The sequence below is a fragment of the Lithobates pipiens genome, unplaced genomic scaffold (genome assembly GCF_037356315.1).
Source record: "Lithobates pipiens isolate NorthernLeopardFrog02 unplaced genomic scaffold, aLitPip1_a1.2 Scaffold_56, whole genome shotgun sequence".
Lineage (NCBI taxonomy): Eukaryota > Metazoa > Chordata > Amphibia > Anura > Ranidae > Lithobates > Lithobates pipiens.
The window spans coordinates 370908-388081 of NW_027507878.1; the positions used below are offsets into that span (position 1 = coordinate 370908).

Sequence of the window (17174 nt, forward strand, 5' to 3'; positions counted from 1 at the left end):
GCACAATCTGGAGGGGGGGTGGTGACTTACCGCCAATCAGTCGATGATGATGATCGATTCCCCCTCCTCAGAATCCTGCAGAGTGACGTAAAGTTCCTCCACCAAGCGTGCCTCCGCTGCTCCTTGCTTCAGAGAGTGCCTTCACTGCATTGGCTGAAGGTTTTTTTGTGTCGCAGAGTCGCAACAGTCGCAAGTGCGACTGGGCCCTGTAATTTTCGCCCACTTCAGGGGGCCCACCGGCAGCCCGCCCGCCGCCCGAGGGGCCCACCTGACTGTCCGGCCGGGGGTGTGCGTGTGCGGTGTTATTAATGTCAGGTTCATGCCGTCCTTCACCAGCGTGAGAGAAGTGCTCGGTTGGCTCCGCCCCCGCCTATCCAGAGCGACTGTAAGGGAGGCGGGGGCGGAGCCAACCGAGCACTTCTCTCACGCTGGTGAAGGACGGCATGAACCTGACATTAATAACACCGCACACGCACACCCCCGGCCGGACAGTCAGGTGGGCCCCTCGGGCGGCGGGCGGGCTGCCGGTGGGCCCCCTGAAGTGGCCGAGAATTACAGGGCCCAGTCGCACTTGCGACTGTTGCGACCCTGATAATTCCGCCACTGGTCACACCCCACCCACATTTCATTCATTCTCTGTAATGAATTCTCAGTCCAGGGAGCGCTGGGCGGGGTGACTCCTCCCTCCTGACTGGCTCCGCCCCCAGCAGACCTCCTATATATGAAGAGGTAGAAGTGCAGCTCATCACAAGTTTGTCTGATAAGGAAGCAGCATGGCAGATAATGTGAGTATGAGCACCGATGGAAGCTGCAGAAAATGGGAGGTGAGGTGAGGTGAGGTGAGGTGAGGTGAGATGAGGTGAGGTGAGGTGAGGTGAGGTGAGGTGAGGTGAGGTGAGGTGAGGTGAGGTGAGGTATGGATGGTGGTGGGTATAGGGTTGATGGGGGAGGACGTGGGGGGGGGATGTAGGGCTCTTGGTAGGGTTGCCACATCATCCCTTTAATCCAGGACACATATTAATTACACGGTTCTGTAGCTGATTAAGGTGGTAATTAAACTCACTTGGTGCCTTATCTGCATTAAATCGGCCTCAGAAGCCGTGTAATTCATATGTGTCCTGGGTTGAAGGGATGACGTGGCACCCCTAGTTGTTGGGGTGGGTATGGTGCTGTTGGTGTTTTGGGCTGTCATGCAAATAGTGCTGTTGGGGATGGTAAGTGGAAGGAATGGGGTTTGAGTATGGAGGGTGGTAGGTATAGATTGTGTAGGGTTGCTGGGTCTGGGCAGTGGTGGTATGGTGCTGCTTCATGTGGTTAGTATGGTGTTGCTGGGTGTATAAATGATGACCTGCCTTTAACCCACTTTCAGACCGGACCATTTTGCTGGTAAATGACCAGAGGTCTTTTTACAATTTGGCACTGTGCTGCTTCAACTGGTAATTGCGCGGTCATGCAATGTTGTACCCAAACAAAATTTGCGTCCTTTTCTTCCCACAAATAGAGCTTTCTTTTGATGGTATTTGATTGCCTCTGCGATTTTTATTTTTTGCGATATAAACGTAAAAAGACTGAAAATTTTGAAATAAAATGATATTTTCTACTTTTTGTTATTAGAAAAATCCAATAAACTCAATTTTAGTCATACATTTAGGCCAAAATGTATTCAGCCAATGTCTTTGGTAAAAAAAAAGTCAATAATTGTATATTTATTGGTTTGCGCAAAAGTTGTCACATCTACAAACTAAGGTACGTTTTCTGGAATTTACGCAGCTTTTAGTTTATGACTGGCTATCTCATTTCTTGAGGTGCTAAAATGGCAGGGCAGTACAAAACCCCCCCAAATGACCCCATTTTGGAAAGTAGACCCCTAAGGAAATTGATAAGAGGCATGTTGAGCCCATTGAATATTTTATTTTTTTGCCTCAAGCGATTGAATAATGACAAAAAAAAAATTTTTTTTTTACACAAAGTTGTCACTAAATGATATATTGCTCACACCTGCTATGGGCATATGTGAAATGACACCCCAAAATAAATTCTGCTGCTTCTCCTGAGTACGGGGATACTACATATGTGGGACTTTTTGGGAGCCTAGCCGCGTACGGGGCCCCGAAAACCAAGCACCGCCTTCAGGCTTTCTAAGGGTGTTACAGTTTTGAAGGCCATAAAATGCCAAGATGGCACAAACCCCCCCCAAATGACCCCATTTTGGAAAGTAGACACCTCTAAATTTAGGGGTACACTAGTGAGACTAGGTAATAAATGGCGGGTGCCCTGAAACTATAAAAAAATAACTAACCAACCAGCGTCACCTGTAACAGTTATATGGTGATCACTGGTGAAAGGGTTAACTAGGGGGCAATCAGGGGGCTTTATGCGGTAGTATATGGGGGTCCCTGGCGCTATAAAAAGCTGCGGCGAACCTAAATACCTACCTGCCTAACTAGCGTCACCTGTGACACTAATACAGCGATCAGAAAAACGATCGCTTATTAGGCTGGGTTCACACTGGAGCGATGCGGGAACGCCACGAATGCGCGGCGGGTTCCCGCATCGCATGCCTCCCGGCGGCAGTTCACACTGCCCTATGCAAACTGCTGGGAGTGTCAGTGAAATGTTAATGACACCCCCAGATCAGTTCGCATATCGCAGTGCGATCTGCAAACTCGGATCGCATGGTGTGAACACCCATGCGATCAGATTCTGCTGCGGACCAAAAAAAGGGTCCCGTGCGAGTTTGCGGCGGGTGCGGCGGGTGCGACACGAATTCAGCCATACTATCTGTATACTATCTGTATACTATCTGTATAGCTGAACTCGAATCGCACAGAGATCGGATGTGATTTGCACTGCAGTGCGGTGCGAATCACATCCGTTCTCATAAACCGCTGCAATGTGAACCCAGCCTTAGTGACACTGGCGACGGGGGGTAATCACGGGGTTAAACCTTTATTGGGGGGGTTAGGGGGGCACATTAGAACTAAAGGGGGCTAACCTAACTGCCCTAACAGTTATTACAGTCACAAATGACACCAATGCAAAAAAAAAATGACATTGGTGTCACTGTGACTGGGGGGCAGGGGTAATTGGGGGGGGTGTGAGTGTGGCCCCTGACCCGCGGGCAGGCAAGGACTTACATGTAAGCCCTTATGCCTGCCCGTGCCATTCTGTCGACGTACATCGTCGTGCGGCGGTCTGCAAGTGGTTAATATAAAGGGTGTAGTAAACACCCCCCCGCCTCTCTACTATACAGGGTATAACAATACTTCCCCAGCCCTCCCCCCCCCCTCTAATATACAGGTTGTATTAATCACCCTCCCCCCCCCCTTTTAGTATATGGGGTGTAATAAACATCCCCCTGAACAGGGCCATCTTCACAGCATCATGGGGCCCCTGGGCAGAGTAATTCTCTGGGGCCCCTACAAACCCGTCCCAACTTTTTGGCGGAGGAAGACCCCTGACCCCGCACCTGTGATAGACAGAACATCCCAGCATTGGACCTGCATTCTGTCTATCACAGGCGTGGGGTCAGGAGGGGGCGGGGCTGTGTGTGACGCAGAGCGGAGGCAATTTTCATGTAAGTTGTAAGAGCCTGCTAGTCGCACTCTCATCTCCGGATCTCCTCTTCCACCCAGGGGCGAACTGACCACTCGGGCACTGTCTGAGGGCCCCATGCCACTAAGGGGCCCCATCAGGGTTGCCAGCCTCAATAAAATCAGGGACAGTATGTAAAAATCTGTTTGTTTTAAAAAAAATAAAATAAAAAAAAATCCCAAGATTAGAGCTGCCCTGCCTCTCCAGTACCTTTTCTGTGTGTGTATATTGTGTCTGTGTATACTGGGGGGCCCCATAATCTCCTATTGCCTGGGGGGCCCCATAATCTCCTATTGCCTGGGGGGCCCCATAATCTCCTATTGCCTGGGGGCCCCATAATCTCCTATTGCCTGGGGGCCCCATAATCTCCTCCTGTTGCCCAGGGGCCCTATGAGTTGTCAGGCCGTCCCTGCTGCCACCGAGTTGATCACCAGGAGATCAGCTCCCAATCACCCATTTGAGGGCTGCAGTATACAATTCCACCCTGCAGTGCCGATAACATCGTTCTAGATACGACTGGCCCTGATTGGGGGGGGGCCCAATGTGCATCTGGGGCCCCTGGGCTGTGCTCGGTAAGATGGCCCTGCCCCTCTAGTATACGGGTTTTGTAGTAATTTTCTCCTTTCTCCCATACAGACGGCTGTCTTGTATAACTTCAGCCTCAAACCCGGTCACTCGGTGGAGGTGGGGGGCTTCATTCCGAAGGGATGTAAAAGGTAGGTGAAGATTTTATCCTCGGCTACTTATTATATAATATATACGTCTGATCTCTGTATAATACTAGAATTTGCCAAATCTACAACTTACAGACGTAGAAGTGCTCTGTGTACAGTCCATCCTCCTGACCCCCTCACTGGGAATTTGGTCCCTCAAATAATACCGGACATCAAATTGATTTGATTGGAGCAAATTTATCTTCAACATATGTGACAAAATGTCATCCTGGATGATAAAACTTGTCTGACTTGTCAGCCATCATCTGAAATATGACAATCCTGTGACTCCCATCTACGCTCTCCGTCTACCAGTCCTCCATCCCTCCACTGCTCTGATTGGCAGACCTCTTCCCTGCCATGGTACATACACCCCATGGGGGTTGGCTGAATTTCCGGGACTTCTGGTCCTTCAGAGGATGGTGACACCTTATGGAAGTGATGTGAACAAAAAAATAAATTAAATAAAATTGGCTTTTAATTTCTGTAGCCCTTTTCTCCCTGGGGACCTCAAAGCACTTTATCTACTGTTGGGGCAGATATCTCTTGAGAAAGGGCACAAAGTAGTAGTGACTCTCGGCTCTCCTTTCTCCCTCTCACTATTGGGATGGATGGGAGAAGAGAGCTGAGACTAGTCTTCAATGACTTCACTGTTTTTGACCATCCAGGATGAATTGTTCCACAGTGGCTACAACTCTCAATGTCAGTGAGGGAATATTGGCTGATATCATGTAAATTCATAATGTGGGGGGTGGTGAAGTACCCATGGGGGGACCACTGGTGAATGACTCGAGTACGATATCCAACAAGGTCAGCTGAGCAGAATATTTGCTGTTTCCGTCTTTCTAGGTTTTCCATAAACTTGGGAAAAGATGAAAAGAATCTAGTGCTGCACTTTAACCCTCGCTTTGATGAGCGCAAGATAATCCTGAACTCTATGGTGAACGATGTCTTTGGAGAGGAGCTGAAGGAAAGCGTCTTCCCCTACCAGGAGGGGTCAGACATCATGGTAGGTCTATGTTGGAGGGGGGCAAAGTGGTATCCTTGTGCATATTGGGCACATAATATCTCTGAATGATGGGTGAGGTGAAGGGTATATAGGATTTGCTATGATGGTCACCCCTTCAGCTCATTCCATGAAGGATGAGGACCTCCCGCATAGAAGATCCAATGGATTCCATCCATCATGCTACCATTGTGTGCTATTATATACCGCCTAGCAAAGGGTTGCTGTTGGTCTGATCGGGGTGAATGGTGTGTGTGTGTGTGTGTGTGTGTGTTCTGAATAATTGTATTCTCATTTACCCCCCAAGTCAGTCATTTTTAGATCACTTATTGACCTTTTTATAGTCCAGCAAGGTGACACTTATTTTTTATTTTTTTTTCTTGCAGGTTTGCTTCCAGTTTGAGCAAGACAAGATCACCATACAACTACCTACTGGAAATCCTCTCTCATTTCCGGTCCGCTTTCCCATAGAGGTGATCTCCTACTTGTCTTTGGTGGACCTCCAGCTCAAATCCATCACATTGAAATGAAGAATCCTACAGAGGAACCGCCTGTCCCCCCCCCCCCCCCCCCCCCCACATGTCCCCCACCTGTCCCTATCCAGGATCTGTGGAATGTCCATAGTGGGCAAAGATTCTTATCTTGTATCTCTGTTCCTGCTGCTCATGTAGCCAAACATCGTGCTTTACCCAGTACTAGGAATGGATTCCATCCGCCTTCCAAATAAAATCCAATGAGCTCCATTGTGTCTTTTTGTCTTATTATTATTATTTTTTTTTTCACACATGCTTTAATACGATTTGAGGTTTAATTGGTTTGGGGCCCCAACAAGCTGAAAATGTAATTCTAGAGAAGTTATCTGGCAGGTAGGACAAGATCTAGAGCTGCACAATTCTGACCAAAATTTGACTTTTTTTTTCTTTTGGGGGGGGGGGGGGACATTTGTGCAGCTGTCTTTCAAATGCAATGTGACATAAAATATTGCAACAACCACTTATTTTTTGGGGTCTCTACTAAAAAAAAAAAAAGTGTTTGTGGTTCTATGTAATCTTCTCCAACACCATGGCAAAAAAGAACCACTACCTATCCCCAAATTAAACACTTGTACCCAAAGGATGAGACCACGTTGTAGAAATTGTGGCTGCAGTGGCCATTTATTAACAAATAACCAAAAAATTAACATTCCTTTAAAACAAACAATAATAATATTCATAATCCAATAACAATAAGATAAAGGTTGCTGGTCTTGGGAGGCGCAATGAACCAACATCAGGTTTGGATCTTGTGGCCTAAAATTCCCAGCCGCACCACACCGGCTCGGTGACCCCCCCCCCCCCCCCCTGCAGATGCCTCCGAGGTACAACTTCCCAGCTAACACACCGTTATCTGAGATACAACACAGGACTCCCTACATTAGATGGTCCCTACTAAAAACTATTCAAGGAAATCTGAATGTCTCTGAAGACCTCAATCACCATGACTAACACTAAAAGAGATTAAATGCAGGGCGAGTGTTCTGTTCTAATCTACTATATCTATAATATATATATATATATATATATATAATTTTTTTTTTTTTTTCTATTCTTTACTATTCCCTTTTTTTTTTTTTTTTTTTTTTTATTCTATCTGTTTGTTTTCCATTCTATCTTAACCTTTTATATTCTATTTTTATTATAGTCTAAACTATTCTATTAAAGTTCAAATTTATTCTGTACAAAATTAGAATTTCGGAAGACTGTTGTATTATTTCTAATTTATTCTATACTTTTTTTTTTTTCTACACAAAATCTGAATTTTAGAAGATGGTTGTATTCTTTAAATTTTATTCGATTCTACTTTTTTTTTTTTTCATTCTATTCCTTATCTCTTATTTAATTTCTTTTCGATTCTAATCAAATTTCAGAAGATGGTCATATTCTTTCTATTCTGTTTTTTTTTTTTTTTTTTTTTTTTTTTTTTTTTTCCTATTCTGTTCTTTAATTTTAGTCTATTCTCTTATTTTCTATTGCATTCTAATCTGTTATATTCAAATTCATTATTAGAATATGGTTATTTTCTATTTCACTCTATTCCTTTCTTATCTCTATGCTATTCAAATTTCAGAAGATGGTTATATTCTATTGTTTTTTTTTTTTTGTTTGTTTTTTTTATTCGACTTTTTTAAATTTTATTCTAATTTATTAGACTTTTGGAATATGGTTGTGTTCTTTTCTATGTCACTCTATTCTTTTCTATTTGAATTTCAGAATACGATTATATTCTTTCAATTTTATTCTATTTTTCTATTCTTTTGTTGCATTAAATTTTTACTCCCTGTGCTTCGGCAACGTAAATCAAAACAAATAATTCCAACAGCAGCAAAACCTCCCCGGAGAAGAAACATGACTTGCCTGCTATACTAACTTTACAAAACAATAAAAATTGTGATCTGCACTATGGTGAGGTGGATGGTTAGGGGACACGATCCCGTCTGCACTTCCTGCTGAGATCTTCTCATCTCCTCCCCATTGTGGGGCTCAGGAACTCCGAGATCTATTAAGCAGACACACCGACTGCTTTACACTCTGTTACCTCCAGGGATTTTCTTCTCAGAGAATAGGTGCAGGAACCCCCCCCCCCCCTTATGAGTCACCCTTCGTCTCCTCCCCCCTACCCACCTCCAAGCACTGTCTCTTAGCTCCACCCCCAAGCACTGTCTATTGGCTCCACCCCCTACCCACCTCTGAGCACTGTCTCTTGGCTCCACCTCCAAGTACCACTTCTTTTAGAGAGTACAGAGCCAAGGACCATTTTGTGCTACTAAATTGTATGGAATTTGATAGACCCCACCCAAGCAGCAACAGACCCCACCACAGCAACAATAGATACCAGACACATAAAGACAGACCTCCCCCCAAGAACAATGGACCCCCCCAACAAGAAAATACCACCCCAGCAACAATAGACCCCCACAAAAAAAATAGATCTCCACAGCAGCCAGCTTCAATTGACCCTCCAGCAAACCTTGCCATAGAATACATTCAGTGCTGGAGGTTCCGGAGCTGCGTTCCCCCCCACGTTCCCGCTGAAAAAAAGTCCTGGTTACCTTCATCAAAAAAAAAATATCTCTGCCCCCCTCTACAGCTCCCGTTTTAGAGAAAGCTGTCCTCTAGAGATGGGGCATGGGAGCGAGACGCCCCAGAGCTACTAAGACGTCATCTCCTGACCTGCAATATTCATCTAAAGGGCCCTTTGCAGGGCTGAAGCCCCAGACAAGGTGGTGCAGACCATGGGAGGTCTGGGCAGAGTCCTCTTATGTGAGAAGTGGTGGAAACCTGGGAATGTGTGTGCCAGCTGGGAGCATGCCCTACTGGGCAGAGGTGATATTGGGAAGTGACTGACATACTATAGACCAGAGTTTCTCAACCCCACTCCTCAAGGCGCCCCAAACAGGTCATGTTTTCAGGATTTCCCTCAGACAGAACAGCTGTGGGAATTACTAAGGCAGTGAAACTGATCAAATCACCTGTGCAAAATAATGGAGAGCCTGAAAACATGACCTGTTGGGGCGCCTTGAGGATTGGAGTTGAGAAACATTGCTATGGAAGGTGTCTTCATCCCCCTCAGCTGCAGGTCCTGTGATGAGGTGATGGACACCAATGGTGAGGACTTAGTATACATGGGAAAGTGCTTAGAGTTGCCACCTCATCCCTTTAAACCTGAACACATATGAATTACACGGCTTCTGAGGCTGATTTCATGTAGATAAGGCACAGAGAATAATTTGTCCCACACCTCTCATAGCCAGGTGCATAGACATTCCATGCCATCCATAGCCAGGTGCATAGACATTCCATGCCATCCATAGCCAGGTGCACAGATGTCACACACCTCTGATAGCCAGTTGTACAGACATCATACAACGCTCATAGCTAGATGCAAAGATGTCCCAAGCCGCCCATAGCCAGGTGCACAAATATCCCAAGTTCCCCATAGCCAGGTGCACAGACATTGCAAGCCACCAGTACCCAAGTGTACAATTGCTCCACCCTGCCCATTCCCCGGTGCAGAGATGCCCACACCACCCATAGCCATGTACACAGACATCACATACTGCCCATAGCCTGCGAGGTGGGGGGCAGGGAATGGAAATTGTTACTTTGGGGTCGGTTTACTAAAACTGCTTCAGCTTCCAGGTTTTTTATTTTTTTTATTTGGCAAAGCTTAATTGAAGAAGCTGAAGTGAGAAGCTGATTGGCTCCCATGCACAGCTGCACCAGGTTTTGCACTCTCCAGTCTTAGTAAATCTCCCCCTTTGTGTTGTAGAAATGACTTTGAGGACGGTCATCTTTTGCCCCCCTTGCTGTTTGTGGTGAGTGGTGACACCCCAGCAGAGTGACGATGGGCGCCCCATGCTCAGTCACACCCCACCCACATTTCATTCATTCTCTGTAATGAATTCTTAGTCCAGGGAGTGCTGGGCGGGGTGACTCCTCCCTCCTGACTGGCTCCGCCCCCAGCAGACCTCCTATATATGAAGAGGTAGAAGTGCAGCTCATCACAAGTTTGTCTGATAAGGAAGCAGCATGGCAGATAATGTGAGTATGAGCACCGATGGAAGCTGCGAAAATGGGTGGTGTGGGCTGAAGGTGCATAGACATTGCAAGCCACCTGTACTCAAGGGTACAATTGTCACACCATGCCCATGCCACTGGGAAGCTGAGAAAATGGGCTGTGTGGGCTGAAGACAGTGGTGGGCGTAGTGCTGGATGGTGTGGGAAATGGAAGGTTGGGTTGCTGAGTATGGATGGTGGTGGGTATAGGGATGTTGGGTGAGGATATTGGATGATGTAGGGTTGGTGTGTGTGGGCAATGGTGCTGCTGGGTGTGGGCAATGGTGCATATAGAGCTGTTGGCATTTGGTTGATGAGTTTGGGCCATGGTGCAAATAGTGCTGTTGGGTATCAGAAGGGGAAGCAATTGGGTAATTTGAGTGTGGTAGGTATAGGTTGGCTTGGTGTAGGGTGTGGTTGGTATGGTGCTGCTGGGTGTATAAATGATGTGCCCCCCCCCCCCCCCCGTCTTATACAGGGTTCAAAAAATGTATGTAAATGAGAATTGGTGGGCTGCTATCAGTTCACTAGACATAATGTGATCAGGTGAAACAATACAATAGAGTGGCGCTCAATAATACACAAATGTGCATTGATCAATCCGTATAATAAGTGTACAACCAATCTGTATGGTTGATGTGAAAAATAATGAAACATTAGTGGAGCAAAGTCATTGTTCAAAATAAGTGAACATCCCAAAGTAGTCCATCTTGAAATACACAAATGTAAATAAACAGGTGGGGTTTTGTTTTGGGGTTGTGTGGGGGGGGTGTTTTTTTTTTTTTTTATTTTTTTTTTTTCTCACTAACCCTACAGATTGGTTGCAGGGGTCAAGTCCTGTGGGAACTCCCACCCAAGATCCACTCTTCAAAAAATTTCTTTAAAAAATAAAAATGATACGCCCATATGCACGAACACTTCGAAAGTGGTATTTTTTCATCCAATTTTCGTATTATGTGTATAAAGCTTAACTGTCAGTACATTAAAAAAAAAAAAAAAATCCTCAAACATCTGGTAATTCTCTGAATAATCAGCATTCATTCCATTGTGCTTCCATGTCATGTGACCATCATGTTTCTGATCTTTATTGGGGATGTTATTTTGTAGAGTGTTTATGTGGTGAGTTTACACTTTTCATTGAACAGAGTTTGGATAACACAGGGTTAAACGGAAAGGTGATAAACGAAGTGCACATTATCTGGACAGAATGCTTGGGGAGATAGTGATGTGTTCCTGCTTAGGAGATGTATGTTAGGTTGGGGGGGGGCTGCAAACTCTGCAGGGGCTCCAATACACACTCGCTGCTATTCCAACCCTTCACATATTTCCACATAAACTTCCCTCCTGGCATTAAACTTTGCCAGGTATTGTGCCCAGCTTACCACCCCAAACTGATGTTCCTCCCTCAGCTCACCTCTCTCCCTGCATGTCCTGTGAGCAGAATAGCTGTGCTCCTCCTCTGGGGTCTCTCATCATATGGTACTGAAGATAGAGGGGGGGATTCAGCGGGACACACAGAGCAAGTATGCAGGAGACTGGGGGGGGAGATGAGGAGACAGAAAATCAGGAGGGGGCGGCGGGGAGGAGCGCATCACTAGAGGTCTGACTAAATACAATCTCTTAGCAGCAGGGACCTGATCTACCCGTCAGCTAGCTGTGATTGGCAGGTAGATCGAAGAGGAAGCTGTCATGGGGCCCCCTACTGGCAATGCCTGAATGGTCAGGTGTGCGGCACTTACTATTGCGAGCTGTGTCGTGGCTGCTGGTGTAGCACCTGCCACACACCTCACATACTTCAAAGTCTTGCAGGACGCGGCTGCTAACGGGAACTGAGTTCCTGTTGTGGAAAAAGTACAGGAACTCCGTTTCCCATGCGTTCCCGCAGGACTTGAGCCCTGGTTGGTTATGCACATTTATTTGTTTTTTTTTGAGTGCCACACAATTATTTTAATTAAATTATGTCCTGTCTCTAATCTAAAGGGCATAATAAGAACCCCCCCCCCCTCCCCATCTCTAGTATACATGGTCTAATGACCCCCTCTTCCTAGTACACAGGATAGAATTCTCCCCCCTCTAGTATATGGGGGTATAATAATGCTCTTCTTTCTCCCATACAGACAGTTTTCTTGTATAACTTCAGCCTCAAACCCGGTCACTGCGTGGAGGTGGGGGGCTTCATTCCAGAGGGTTGTAAAAGGTAGGTGAAGATTCTATCCTCGGCTACTTATTATATAACATACGTCTGATCTCTGTATAATACAATCCCTTGCCAAATCTACAACTTGTAGAAGTGTACTCTGTGTACAGTCCATCCTACTGACCCTCCTCACTGGGAATTCGGGGTGTGTGGTCCCTCAAATACCCAACATCAGATTGTTCTACTCAGAGAAAGTTTAGCTTCAACATTTGTTCTTCTTCTACATTGTGAAAAAATGTCATCCTGTATAAAACTTGTCTGACTTATCGGCCATCATCTGAAATATGACAACTGACAATCCTGTGACTCCCATCTACACTCTCCGTCTACCAGTCCTCCATCCCTCCATCAGTCTGATCGTCAGACCTCTTCCCTGCCATGGTCATGGGCGTCCGCAGAACTTTTTTTAAAGGGGGGGGTCATCATTTTAGGGTGACTCCATGCACCACCCCTTTTCGACAATGTCATTATCACATTATCACATTATCATGTTCAGAGACTACAGACGTAGTACAGTCCCTAGGATAAGTAATCCCCATGTACCATAATGCTCTCCTAGTCTCCTTTGATTGGCCCTCAGTTATGACCAATAGGGAAGGAACGGAGCCCACACCCCAATAGCGATGCAACTGTGCTGAATTTAAGATCCGATTCCCTGATTCCGGGGGGGGGCACTGGACCCCCCCTTGCCCCTACCTGCGGACGCCCATGACCATGGTATATACACCCCATGGGGGTTGGCCTGAATTTCTGGGACTTCTGGTCTTTCAGAGGATGGTGACACCTTCTAGAAGTGATGGGAGCAAAACATCCAGCTCCAAAATCAGAAGTATAGTAGGACTTATTATATTTATTTATTTTTATTTCTTTAGCCCGTTTTCTCCCTGGGGACCTAAAAATCAATATTTTTGTATCTATTACAAAAATTGTATCTTTTTTTTTTTTTTTATGTATCTCCTGTTTGGGGCCGATATCTGTTGGGTAATCCAAGTAGGATCTCCTACTGGCACACCTTTGGAGTGTGGCGGGAAACCATGCAAACTCCATGTGGATGGTACTCTGATCAGGACTTGAATAGAGAACCCCGGTGTTGATGGGCAGACATGCTCAACATTGAGTTGCCTTGCTTTTAATATCGGTGTTTGGCTGGAATCCTCACTAGATGACTGAATAACATCCCTCACGTAATCCATATAATATGTATCCTGTGATCATTCATCAGTCATGGATGAAGACCCCCCCCCTTTAGATGGATAGATTCTAGTTTTATGGGTTCTTTCCATCAAATGCACCATCCAGAATATTTGCTTCAGGTTACTGTGCAAGCAAAATGCATAGAAACAATAGCTTGGGTGCTCTTTCTGGACCCCACTAACATGTGTAGATGTGGGCACTGTGGACATTCATCTTCAACATTTACAGTAGAAAGCACTTCCTCACTATCGTATATCTAGTAAGAGGTCCAACACCACCTGGAATGGCAACGCACAAAATGGTGACTCCTCGGTTCAGGTCATATTGCTCCATCTCCCAGCAGTGACTCTTGGTGCAGATCCCCCCCCCCCCCCCCCCCCCTTTCTCCCTCCTCTCACTATTAGGATAGATGGGAGGAGAGCTGAGACCAGACTTGAATGACTTCACTGTCTGAACTTTGAAGATCAATAATGACTTGTTCCACAGTGGCTGCAACTACAAATGTTAGTGAGGGATTGTTTTACAGCTTAAGATTAAGGTAAAAAAATTGTGCCCATATCCAGGCTACCGGATCCTTATTTTTTATTTTTTTTATAAACAAATGGAGTCCTGGTAATACAAACAACCCGTTTTTAAGTCTCTCTCCAAATATTGGTGCATATTCTGTAACTTGTATATAATTTGCTGTTTATGAATTATCAGTATGTGGTAGGAGGACCTCCCATGGGGGGACCACTGGTGAATGACTGGAGTACGATATCCAACAAGGTCAGCTGAGCAGAATAATCGCTGTTTCCGTCTTTTCTAGGTTTTACATAAACTTGGGAAAAGATGAAAAGAATTTAGCGCTGCACTTTAACCCTCGCTTTGATGACCGCGGAGACAACCGCAAGATAATCCTGAACTCTATGGTGGACGATGTCTATGGGGAGGAGCTGAGGGAAAAATTCTTCCCCTTCCAGGAGGGGTCAGACACCACGGTAGGTCTACAAGACAAATGTCGGATGGGGCAAACTTGTATCGCTCTTCATATTGGACACATACAATCTCCATCTCTGAACAATGCAGTGGGCAGCCAGTGACGGGTTAGGTGAAGGGTATATAGCAGTGATGGCGAACCTCGGCACCCCAGATGTTTTTGGGACTACATTTTCCATGATGTTCAGCTATACTGCAGAGTGCCAGAGCATCATGGGAAATGTAGTTCCAAAACATCTGGGGTGCCGAGGTTCACCATCACTGGTATATAGGCTTTTCTACGATTGTCACCCCTTCAGCTCCTTCCATGAAGGATGAGAACCCCCCCCCCCCCCCACATGGGAAGATCCAATGGATTCCATTGTGTACTATGGTTAACCATTTAGCGAATGGTTGGTTGTTGGTCAGATCACTGTCAATATTATTGGCTTGCAAATGTAACCTCTAATTTATATCTTGTGTATGCATGTGTTAGTGAATGTTTGAGATGATGAATATTATAGGAAGAGGAGGGATCAAGAAATTCCTGACATGGAATGTCACTACAAAGTCCCCTGTAAAGGCTCAACTGGGGAGTAGACGGGGGAGGGGGCTGGGAACTGAAGCTCATCGGCATCATGCTACGCCTCTGGTCCCTGTCCTGTATCTCAGAACACGTATTGGCCCCTTCATAACAATCTATGGGGGGGGGGGGGGGGGGTGACACAGGAGGTGTGGATGTGTGTGACATTGAATACAGGGGGATACAAAGGTGGGGGGTTTTGGGAGGGGGTTTTTTTTTCCTCTCCCCCACGGGAATGGATATTACTGATGAATGATCTGTTCATCTAAATCTCTTGGGGCATAATTCCTTTACAAGTGACAAGGCTTATTCTACCCCTTTAATATATAATTAAAGGGGTTGTAAAGCTTCTTTTTTTTTTTTTTTTTTTTTTTTCTAAATAGGTTCCTTTAAGCTAGTGCATTGTTAGTTCACTTACCTTTTCCTTCGATTTCCCTTCTAAATGTTTTTTTTTTTTCTTTGTCTGAATTTCTCACTTCCTGTTTCTCCTCAGTAAACTTCACACCATCATCGGAGCGGTGTTTAGTCAGCCAGAACAGCTTACTGAGGAGGAACAGGAAGTGAGAAATTCAGACAAAGAAAAAAAACATTTAGGAGGGAAATCAAAGGAAAAAGGTAAGTGAACCAACAATGCACTAGCTTAAAGGAACCCATTTAGAAAATAAAAAAACAAACCTTTACAACCACTTTAAGAAATGACTCGCTTGGAATAATCATTCTCATTAACCCCAAGTCAGTCCTAGTAGATGGGACCCCTTTCAAGGACTCATATGAATGGGAGCCATGGCCGGGACAGATGTCATTATCTAGACCTCTATTGGGGGGCCCCTGGAAGGGGGAGGTTTTTATTTTTTTGCAGTATAAAGAGCACAAGAATTGGATACTCTGCAGACTGTTAGTTGATGGCAATCTGTAGATAACTAACGGTCATAAAAACAGAGGCATACAATTCATCTTATTATAATGCTCCATTGTTGAGCCCTGCCCCCTAGGATTTACTGTCTAATGCCAGAGCCTCAGTGCAGTTTTGGCACTCCCACCGGTGTCTTCGGCATGTAGTGTAGATGATGTGTAGCTGGCATGGCACACAGCTGCCTTTCTCAACCTTACTGCTCCAGAGGAACCCTTCAAATATTTTTCAGTATTTGGGGGAACCCTGCTAAAACCAATTCTTTGATAGTCGGTGGAAGAAGAAAAAATGGCCCTTGCATTGGTGGTCAGTAGTAAGAATGTCCCACTTTGGTGGTGGTCAAAATGCCACACTTGGAGGCAGCAAAAAAGATCATTAGTGTCATAAATGTGGCTCCTCCCAAGTGGTGTTGGGTCCCCAAAATAGACGGGCACCATCAACTGGGAAGTTGATTCCCCGCAGCTCAATGGACCCGTAGGAACCCTGGGTGAGTGTCTGGCATACCGGCACTGCAAACTGGCCAACAGCTATTGATCTCCTGAGGGCTCCAGTCATTGTTCTAGATGACGGATACATCGTCCAGAGAGACCCTGTCACCAATCACAGCCTTCTTTTTTCTTTTTTTTTTTTTTTTTTTTATATTTTTTTTTCCGCACGCTCACACTATTTCACTTCTTTTTTTTTTTTTTTTCCCTCTTACAGGTTTGCTTCCAGTTTGAGCAAGACAAGATCACCATACAATTACCTACTGGAAATCCTCTCTCATTTGCAGTCCGCTTTCCCATAGAGGAGATCTCATACTTGTCTGTGGTGGACCTCCAGCTCAAATCCATCACATTCAAATGAAGAATCCCACAGAGGAACTGCCTGTCCCCCACCTGTCCCTATCCAGGATCTGTGAAATGGCCATAGCAGAGGAAGTAAAGAGTCTAATCTTGTTTTGTAACCCCCCCCCTCAAATCTGCTCCATGTAGCCATACACTGGGCTTTGCTCAGTACTAGCAATGAATTCCATCCACATTTCAAACAAAATCTAATGAGCTCTATTGTGTTTAAATAAATCTTTTATTTTGAGAGCTAAACTTGACTTTGAATTGATTGTAGTCTATAGCAAATCACTGCCTGCTACATAGCGCCCTCCTGCTGGAGGATTGTTGTATTACTTTTAAAAGGCAAGGTTAAAAGTAGTTGTAGCTGTGACTTTTGCTAACAGTTGCATAGTAAGGGTGGAAGTTGAAGTATAGTAAGGGTCCTTTCACACGGGGTGGATCGGTGATGATCCGCCCCACAGATATCAGCTTGCACAGCGGGGATCGCCGGATCGATCTCTGCTGAACAGGAAGATGACAGGTTGGTCTCTTCACACTGCGCAGGGACAGACCTGTCACAGCGCCGCTCTCCCCTATGGGAGATCGGGTGACGACG

The 17174-nt window shown here is 45.5% G+C and overlaps 2 protein-coding genes across 2 annotated transcripts; both read left to right on the forward strand.

Moving 5' to 3' along the window:
- Positions 1–680: 680 nt before the first annotated feature.
- LOC143958063 (galectin-1-like) lies at positions 681–5884 on the forward strand. The gene is made up of 4 exons (XM_077467517.1): positions 681–785; positions 4231–4310; positions 5157–5316; positions 5700–5884. Exons 1-4 carry the CDS (start codon positions 774–776, stop codon positions 5841–5843), a joined length of 396 nt encoding a protein of 131 aa, XP_077323643.1. The 5' UTR covers positions 681–773; the 3' UTR covers positions 5844–5884.
- A 3926-nt stretch (positions 5885–9810) lies between these two features.
- LOC143957998 (galectin-1-like) lies at positions 9811–16798 on the forward strand. Its single transcript, XM_077467440.1, has 4 exons — positions 9811–9893; positions 12026–12105; positions 14108–14279; positions 16452–16798. The coding sequence occupies exons 1-4, from the start codon at positions 9882–9884 to the stop codon at positions 16593–16595; spliced, it is 408 nt and encodes a 135-aa protein (XP_077323566.1). The 5' UTR covers positions 9811–9881; the 3' UTR covers positions 16596–16798.
- The last annotated feature ends 376 nt before the right edge of the window (positions 16799–17174 follow it).